Genomic DNA, 9,962 nt, shown 5'->3' with positions numbered 1-9,962 from the left:
CTCCCAAAACTAAAGGGCAGGTTACATCACGCCAAAATGAAGAAGTCCAACGGGGAAACTTAGAAATTTTTTTTTTGCCGTACTTAGGCCCCCAAACATCGGGCGTAACTCTTCAAGTACGCCAAAAATTGCTTTGGGGAAAATTGAGCCCAATGTGCTGTGGTGATGCTTACTGTAAATCGGAGCATCTGTTCATTCTGTTACCTGTCCCTGTTGTATGGTCAGCCGTGGCTCAGTGGGCAGCACTCTTGCCTCTGATATCAGAAGGTTGTGGGTTCAAGTCCCACTCCAGAGACTCGAGTGCAAAAATCCAGGCCGATCCTCCAGTGCAACGCTGAGGGAGTGCTGCACTGTCGGAGGTGTCTCTTTTCGGATGAGATGTTAAACCGAGATCCTGTCTGTCCTTTCAGGTTTGAAGAAGAGCAGGGGGAGTTATCCCTGGTGTTTTGTCCAATATTTAACCCTCAATCAACATCGCTAAAAAAAAGATTACCTGACGGGACTGGACATGTTAGATGCAGGAAGAATGTTCCCAATGTTGGGGAAGTCCAGAACCAGGGGTCACAGCCTAAGGGTAAGGGGTAAGCAATTTAGGACTGAGATGAGGAGAAACTTCTTCACCCAAAGAATTGTTAACCTGTGGAATTCTGTACCACAGACAGTTGTTGATGCCAGTTTGTTAGATATATTCAAGAGGGAGTTAGATGTGGCCCTTACGGCTAAAGGGATCAAGGGGTATGGAGAGAAAGCAGGAAAGGGGTACTGAGGTGAATGATCAGCCATGATCTTATAGGGCCAAATGGTCTACTCCTGCACCTATTTTCTATGATCACATTGGTGTTTGTGGGAGCTTGCTTTGTGCATTACAATAGTGACTACACTTTGACCGACAAGGACAAGGGCAGAAGGTTCATTGGAACACCATATCCTCCAAGTTCCTGACTTCAACATATAATCTCCTTCATTACAACAGTGACTACACTTCAAAAGTACTGGCAGTGAAGTGCTTTGGTTGTTGTGAAAGGAGGTATATAAATGCAAGCCTTTCTTTCCCTTTACATGGACACTTGCGGGTAGCTGTTTTGAGAGAAGCAGCCTAACATATTGAACTGTGTGGTGTGCATTGTTATGAGGCTGGAGTGTTACCTGTCAGCCAGATGCAAATCTGGGAGCGTGTTGCAGCATGTAAAAGGGAGGGCCATGAGATGCACAGCTAGCTGCGGGTTTCTTGAGGGCTGCAGTGGGACCAGGAGCTGAAAAGGAAGGAAGCTTTGTTACAGCATCCGCCAGACTGGGTGAGAAATAGAAAGTGGGGGAAGTTCCTCCGCGACAGTCATCGCTCACAAAAGCCATCCTGCCCCGCTCACAACTTGAGTGCCTGGGGAAAAGCCAGCATGTGAAGCACCGCTCCACACTGCAGCATTCGCTACACTGGAGAGGGGGAGGAAATGGAGACCAAATCGCTGTTTAATCTTCAGAAGGCACTGGCGCAACCTGTCAGAGTCTGCATGTTTGACCTGCTCGACGGAGTGGTAAGTGAATTTCCAAATCTCCCTGGGTTGAAATTGACAGCTCGCTGTCTCAGCACAGCCCAATTCCCCGCTCGCCAAAAGCTAAGTCAAGTCTCCAGAGGAATTCAGCACTGGGTATTTATGTAATAAATGCGTGGATCGGGAGGGGTGTGTGTGTGTGTGTATAGAGAGGCGGGGGACACTGAGAGGAGGAAATGACTTGAGCAGCACACACAGTAACATAGATTACTGTTGAACAACGGTTCCTCATTCTGTGGGCCATGCATCTAAGATTGATCACCTTTGCAGAACCAGACAGAATTGAACTTTCAACATTTAATTTCACCCTGGGGTGTGGTGGGGGAAGGATATGCGAATTCATCAAAGCTCTAAAAACGTTATTAACACCCGTCAGTTACACTGTGCCTTTCATGCTGTGTGATAACGCTCCTGTGATAACGCCTTGGGACGTTTTACCAAGTTAAAGGCGCTATAGAAATGCATGTAATTGTTAAGGAGATGTGTGTGGGGGGCGGGGGGTGGGGCGTGGGGCTAGATGTGTACCTTTAAGTCTGCTGTCTTCATTTCTCAATTTAAAATCCATTGGGAACACAACTGTCTTTGATATCCAAAAGACATGCAGTTCTATAACTGCAGTTTGACAGTGCTGCTTTGGTCCTGGCCAATATTGTGGATTTTGAGTACTTGAGGATGAGGAGCTTACAAGGTTATGGACAAAAAGCAAGGATGTGGGACTGAGCACCAGTGTTCTTTCAAAGAGCGAGCATGGGCACGACAGGCAGAATGGCCTCCTTCTGTGCTGTAAGATTCTATGGTTCTTGTGTCTGGCACAGATCTGTCACAATCTAGACATCGTACTTTAAGTGTCACGACTACTAAAAAAAAGAGAGCAGGAAAGCCATAATTTTGTGCTTGTTTTTTCTGAACTAAAAGCGAGAATGATACACTGGATGTTATACAGTGTGTTATTATACGGTGCATTATAGGTTCGAAACAGCGTATCATGTGATTTACAGTGAGCAACATCTTTGGAGATTTGACACGAAATATAAATATATCGAATGATAGAAGTATACAAGAAATAGGAGCAGGGGTCACCCATTTGGTCCCTCGACCCTGCTCCGCCATTCAATAAGATCATGGCTGATCTGATCTTGGCCTCAACTGCCTGTTCCCTATAACCCTTGACTCACATCGTTCAAAACACTGTCTATCTCCACCTTAAATATATTCAACGACCCATAACTCTACATAATGGCAGATGTATATATTTGTATAAAATTCCTTAACTTTACGTATAAATAGATCATATTATTAGACATAAATTCATATAATTTTCTCTGAGATCTGCCTGTAACTTCCTCGTTGCAGTGTATATTTATATGTACCATGCCTTGCTGATATCATGCTCCTCTGAATCATCTTATTTACTGATGTTGTAGCCCCTGGTTTACTGTATATACTCATATACAAGGCCTCCTGTGTCTAATACAGCTCCCACCCCCCCCGCCAACCCCACACACTTTCAACTGAAAAGGTCTATAATTCCCACCCAGCCCCCACCTATATAAAACAAGCGTCAATATCCTAGAACCCATCGGCCAAGTTTACATGCAGCTCACGCCCTCTTTGCCAGTAATCGATGGTAATGGTTTTGTCTCAAACAAGCAGGCGTCAATCTGACCCCACTGTTCAGGTGAGTCCTGCCTTACACTGCCCAGACTGCCCTCTCTCAAGACCCTTGACCTGACTCCACTCTCGGGCAAAAGAAAGAAAGACTTGCATTTATATAGCACCTTTCACGACCACCGGACGTCTCAAAGCACTTTACAGCCAATGAAGTACTTATTTTGGAGTGTGATCACTGTCGTAATGTGGGAAACGACCAGCCTTGCTCTCTGGCAAGCACCTGACCCAGCTCCAGGCTTGGGTTTAACCCCACCCCCAACCCACAACCCCCAACACAAAACTGTCAGACAGAACTGCCACCCAGCTGAACTTTCTCCAGCAGCATCATGCTCCATTGGAAATCACGGCTGTCTCGTAGCCCCCTCCGCTAGCCCACTTAAGGATAGGACTAGTCCAGATGGTGTTCTGCGCTGTCAGTGGTGACGTCTTTAAGGTGCTTAGACTGGTGCATGAGGGTCTAATGGGCTCACCCAACCCTGACGAAGAGAGATGCCACCCGCAACCACTGGACACGAGTATCCTGCTGGATATCGAGCCAGAATTCCCAGCCGGAGTTCCAACCTCTGCTCGCTGGGATTGTCCAGAACTGGCTTTCGAACTCTGCACAGATTGTCTTATACGGATTGTGTTTTAGTGTGTCAGCTGTGACTCAGTGGGTAGTACACTTGCCTCTGAGTCAGAAGGTTGTGGGTTCAAGTCCCACTCCAGGGACTAGAGCACAAAAAAATCTTGGCTGACACTCCAGTGCAGTGCTGAGAGAGTGTCGGAGGTGCCGTCTTTCGGATGAGATGTTAAACCGAGACCCCATCTGCTCTCTCAAGTGGACGTAAAGGATCCCATGGCACTATCCTGAAGAAGAGCAGGGGAGTTATCCCCCTTGTCCTGGCCAATATTTATCGCTCAATCAACATAACAAAAAACAAATTATCTGATCATTATTGTAATGTATGCACTCGTGAGCACGTTCACAAGTTGGTGGAGCTGTTGAGTTGGGCGTGGCTTGGCCAGTCATGTGATGTTCACAAGACTCAAGAAAACCTCAGCCAGTTGGGTTCAGGGGATCCACGATGAGGCAGGTGGTTGTGAACCTGGTGGATGAACTGGTAATGTGTGTGTGATTGTTAAATCATTTGCTAATAAACCAACTAATTCTCAATAGCGATATGTTGTTATGAATTCTTAAGCAAAGAACCCATTAAGCAAATACATTACACTGAGTCTCAATTTCAACGTAGTGAGACTAGGGTGAGGAGGAAGACTGTTTTGGGCGATGTATTCAGCACATGGAAGAGGGAAGTTTAAAGGGTCGATGGCCACAGTAGTGTTTAGAACAAAAGAAATAGGAGCAGGAGCAGCCAGTTGGCCCTTCGAGTCTGCTGCGTCATTCAGCAAGATCTTGGCTGATCTTCTACCTCAGCTCCACCTTCCCACTCCATGAAGCAAATACATTACAATTATCACATTGCTGTTCGTGGGAGCTTGCTTGATGCGCAAATTGGCTGCCGCGTTTCCCACATTGCAACAGTGACTACAATCCCGAAAAGTACTTCATTGGCTGTAAAGCGCTTTGAGACGTCTGGTAGTCGTGAAAGGCACTGTGCAAACGCAGGCGTTCTTTCTTTAGTGAGCGAGCCGGATACAGAGTGTGTCGTATCAAAGGTCATGTTACCTCAGCGAGCACAGCAGTGAGAGACGTGTAATAGAGAGGGTATTTTATGATCACGGAAAGAGCCATAAACAATGTGCAATACACAGTTCACACTGTGCAGCTCAGTTGTTCTATTTTATGATGGGGATTTTTCAATTAGGAAAGATTTGAATGTGGTGTTGGTCTGCGTGGGTTTCATGTTCCACTCTAAATACCTGTACAGTAAAAGCATTATGACTGCACTGTGGTAATTGTGATACCGAAACCCTCTTTTGGCAACAGGGTCTAAGTTTATGGATTATGTTTACCTCGCTCCAATCTCAGAAATTTACGGCACAGAAGGAGGCCATTCGGCCCATCGTGTCTTTGCCGGCCGAAAGAGAGCTATCCAGCCTAATTCCACTTTCCAGCTCTTGGTCCGTGACAGCTGACTGATATTTTTGTCCACTAGAACAACAACAACTATTTGTATTTATATGGCGCCTTTTAACGTAGTAAAACGTCCCATGGAGCTTCACAGGCGTGTTTTAAGACAAAACAAATAAATGTGATACCGAGCTGGATAAGAAGAAATTATGGTAGCTGATCAAAAGCTTGATCAAAGAAGTAGGTTTTAAGGAGCGTCTTAAAGGAGGAAAGAGAAAAAAAAGAAAGACTTGCATTTATGTAGCGCCTTTCACGACCACCGGACGTCTCAAAGTACTTTTGGAGTGTAGTCACTCTTGTAATGTGGGTAACGTGGCAGCCAATTTGCACACAAGCAAGCTCCCACAAGCAGCATTGTGATCATAAGAACATAAGAACATAAGAAATTGGAGCAGGAGTAGGCCATTTGGCCCCTCAAGCCTGCTCCGCCAATGTAATAATGACCAGATCATCTATTTTTTTGTTATGTTGATTGAGGGATAAATATTGGCCCAGTACACCGACCGAGGATAACTGCAGAGGAACTTGGAGTGGGAGGGGGAAGATCCAGTTATCATGGTCCACGTGAGCACCAACGACATAGGTAGGACAAAGAAAGAGGTTCTGCTGAGGGATTATGAGCAGCTAGGGGCCAAATTAAAAAGCAGAACCACAAAGGTAATAATCTCTGGATTACGAGCCACGAGCAAATTTGCATAGGGTCAATAAGATCAGAGAGTTAAACACATGGTTCAAAGACTGTTGTGAGAGAAATGGTTTTGCTTCGTGGGACACTGACACCAGTACTGAGGTAAGTGGGAGCTGTTCTGTTGGGACAGGCTCCACTTAGACCGTGCTGGGACTAGGGTCCTGGCAAATCAAATAACTAGGGCTGTAGAGGGGGCTTTAAACTAATTCGAGGGGGGGAGGATTCAGCTGAGCGAAAATTTTTAAAAAGTCAAAGAATAAGGAGAAGGCAATAGAGCAGGGAAGCACTGGGGGAAATGAAAACCAGAGCATGACAGGAAGGGACAGAATGTATAAACATAAAAGTGAATCAGAAAGTGGGGTCAAAGCAGGAAAAAATGGTTAAAAAGAACAAATTTAAAAGCTCTTTATCTGAATGCACGTAGCATTTGTAACAAAACAGATGAGTTGACGGCACAAATAGATACAAATGGGTATGATCTGATAGCCATACAGAGACGTGGTTGCAAGGTGATCAGGACTGGGAACTAAATATTCAGGGGCATTTGACAATTCGGAAGGACAGACAGAAAGGAAAAGGAGGTGGGGTAGCTATGTTAATAAAGGATGGGATCAGTGCATTAGTGAGAAACTATATTGGCTCAGAGAATCAAGATGTTGAATCAGTTTGGGTGGAGATAAGGAATAATAAAGGGAAAAAAATTGCTGGTGAGCGTAGTCTTTAGGCCCCCAACAGTAGCTAAATCAAGAAATAATGGAGGCTTGTAATAAAGGAACGACAATAATCATGGGCGATTTTAACCTTCATATTGATTGGACAAAGCAAATTGGCCAGGGTAACCTTGAGGAAGAGTTCATAGAGTGTATCCGAGATAGTTTCCTTGTACAGTACGTTGCGGAACCAACCAGGGAGCAGGCTATCTTAGATCTGGTACTGTGTAATGAGACAGGATTAATAAATGATCTCGTAGTAAAGGATCCTCTAGCAATGAGTAACCATAACATGGTTCAATTTCAAATTCAGTTGGAGAGTGAGAAAGTTGGTTCTCAAACCAGTGTCCTAAGCTTAAATAAAGGAGACCAGAAAGGTATGAAGGCAGAGTTGGCTAAAGTGTACTGGGAAAATAGATTAATGTATGGAACGGTTGATGAGCAGTGGCAGACATTTAAGGAGATATTCCATAACTTGCACCAAAAATATACCCCAATGAGAAGGAAAGGCTGTAAGAGAAGGGATAACCATCCGTGGCTAACTAAGGAAATAAGGGAGGATATCAAATTGGGCATACAATGTGACCAAGACTAATGGGAGGCCAGAGGATTGGGAAACTTTTAAAAGCCAACAAAGAACGACTAAAAAAATGATAAAGAGAGGGAAGATAGATTATGAGAGTAAACTAGCACAAAATATAAACACAAATAGTAAGAGTTTCTACAGGTACATAAAAAGGAAAAGAGTGGCTAAAGTAAATGTTGGTCCGCTAGAAGATGAAACTGGGGAATTAATAATGGGGAACAGGGAAATGGCAGAGACATTGAACAAATATTTTGTATCGGTCTTCACAGTAGAAGACACAAAAACATCCCAATAGTGGATAATCGAGGGGCTTTAAGGAGGGAGGAACTTAATACAATCACTATCACTAATGAAGTAGTACTTGGTAAAATAATGGTACTATAGGTGGACAAATCCCCTGGATCTGATGGCTTACATCTAGGGTCTTAAAAGAGGTGGCTGCAGAGATAGTGGATGCATTGGTTGTAATCTACCAAAATTCCCTGGATTCTAGGGCAGTCCCAGAGGATGTAATGCCCCTATTTAAAAAAGGAGGCAGACAAAAAGTAGGAAACTATAAACCAGTTAGCCTAATATCTGTCGTTGGAAAATGCTGGAGTCCATTTTAAGTAAGTAATAGCGGGACATTTGGAAAAGCATAATTCAATCAAGCAGAGCCAGCATGGTTTTATGAAAGGGAAATCATGTTTGACAAATTTGCTGGAGTTCTTTGAGGATGTAATGAGCAGGGTGGATAAGGAGGAACCAATGGATGTGGTGTATTTGGATTTCCAGAAGGCATTCGATAAGTGCCACATAAAAGGTTACTGCACAAGATAAAAGTTGGGGATAATATATTAGCATGGATAGAGAATTGGCTAACTAACAGAAAACAGAGAGTCAGGATAAATGGGTCATTTTCCGGTTGGCAAACAGTAACTAATGGGGTGCCACAGGGATCGGCGCTGGATCCTCAACTATTTACAATCTATATTAATGATTTGCATGAAAGGACCGAGTGTAATGTAGCCAAGTTTGCTGATGATACAAAGATGGGTGGGAAAGCAATTTGTGAGGAGGACACAAAAAATCTGCAAAGGGATATAGACAGGCTAAGTGAGTGGGCAAAAATTTGGCAGATGGAGTATAATGTGGGAAACTGTGAGGTTATCCACTTTGGCAGAAAAAATAGAAAAGCAAATTACAATTTAAATGGAGAAAAATTGCAAAGTGCTGCAGTACAGAGGGACCTGGGGGTCCTTGTGCATAAAACACAAGAAGTTAGTATGCAGGTACAGCAAGTAATCAGGAAGGCAAATGGAATGTTGGCCTTTATTGTAAGGGGGATAGAGTATAAAAGCAGAGAAGTCCTGCTACAACTGTACAGGGTATTGGTGAGGCCACACCTGGAACACTGCGTACAGTTTTGGTCTCCGTATTTAAGAAAGGATATACTTGCATTGGAGGCTGTTCAGAGAAGGTTCACTGGGTTGATCCCGGAAATGAGGGGGTTGACTTATGAGGATAGGTTGAGGATAATTCAAAAGAATGAGACTTGATCTTATCGAAACTTTTAAGATAATGAGGGGGCTTGACAAGGTGAATGCAGAGAGGATATTTCCACTCATAGGGGAAACTAAAACTAGGGGACATAGTATTAGAATAAGGGTCCGCCCATTTAAAACTGAGATGAGGAGAAATGTTTTCTTTCAGAGGGTTATATAAAAAAGAGGGAGTGGGGGAGGTGCAAGAGGCCAGACCTGGAGAAATGCAGAATTCACGCCCTAGAGTGATCCTCCTGTGAACAAGTCATAAATAGCCTGCGTTTATATCAAGGGCGGTGGCACTCCGGAAAGTGGAAGGGTTAGCCAAGGTGTTGAAGCCATAAATAATATGGATTGTGTCGAAGGTCACAGCTAATGAAGGAGACGAAGGCAGGAAAATTAGCAGGTCACTGCTTTGCGGTGCTTTTACTTTCACGCACTTGGATTTAAAAAAAATGTTCTTGGGATGTGGGTGTCGCTGGCAAAGCCAGATTTATTGCCCTCCATAGTTGACTTGAGCAGTTGGGAATTGACAGCCCCCTTGAACCACTGCAATCCATGCGGTGATAGTTTTCCCACAACAGTGTTAGCAAGCGAATTTCAGCATTTTCACCCAACGATGATGAAAGAGCAATAATGTATTTCCAAGATAGTGTGTGGCTTGGGGCTGCTGGTGTTCTCGGGACATTCCTTTTGCATCTAAGTTTACATCGTCACCTCCTTAAAGGGCCACTGCCTACATGAAAAAATATTTAACATGGCTGCTTTGATTTTAGCAACTGAGTCGCCAAGCCATACAGACTTGGCCTCGGATTCAATCACTGATCTTTGCTATTAGTTGGTAAAGGAAGAAACAAGGACCTTGTATTTATATAGCGCCTTTCACCACCTCGGAACATCCCAAAACACTTTTACAACCAATGAGATACCACCCCCCATTTCTCGCTTCCCCCCCCTTTCTCTCTCCCCCTCCCCCCATGTCTCCTCCTCCCCCGTGTCTCTCTTCCAACCACCCCCCCCACCCCATGTCACTGTTGTAATGTAGGAAATGCGCCAGCCAATTTGCGCACAGCAAGTTCCCAGAAACAGCGATTAAATAAATGTCCAGATCATCTATTTTTAGATGTTGGTTGAGGGAGAAATATTGGCCAGGACACCGT

The 9,962-nt window shown here is 44.3% G+C and overlaps 1 protein-coding gene across 1 annotated transcript in view; it reads left to right on the top strand.

Annotated features, from left to right (window-relative positions):
• The first annotated feature begins 1,205 nt into the window (after positions 1-1,205).
• The window catches only part of LOC139233169 (ral guanine nucleotide dissociation stimulator-like), a 136,393-nt gene continuing 127,636 nt past the window's right edge, over positions 1,206-9,962 (top strand). Inside the window, exon 1 of the mRNA XM_070863764.1 lies at positions 1,206-1,532. Coding sequence (XP_070719865.1) covers positions 1,449-1,532 — 84 coding nt within the window. The 5' untranslated portion in view covers positions 1,206-1,448. The remainder of the gene's footprint in view (positions 1,533-9,962) is intronic.

Source organism: Pristiophorus japonicus, chromosome 20 (assembly GCF_044704955.1).
Source record: "Pristiophorus japonicus isolate sPriJap1 chromosome 20, sPriJap1.hap1, whole genome shotgun sequence".
NCBI classification, from domain to species: domain Eukaryota; kingdom Metazoa; phylum Chordata; class Chondrichthyes; family Pristiophoridae; genus Pristiophorus; species Pristiophorus japonicus.
This window is presented reverse-complemented; position numbering and strand designations above follow the sequence as displayed.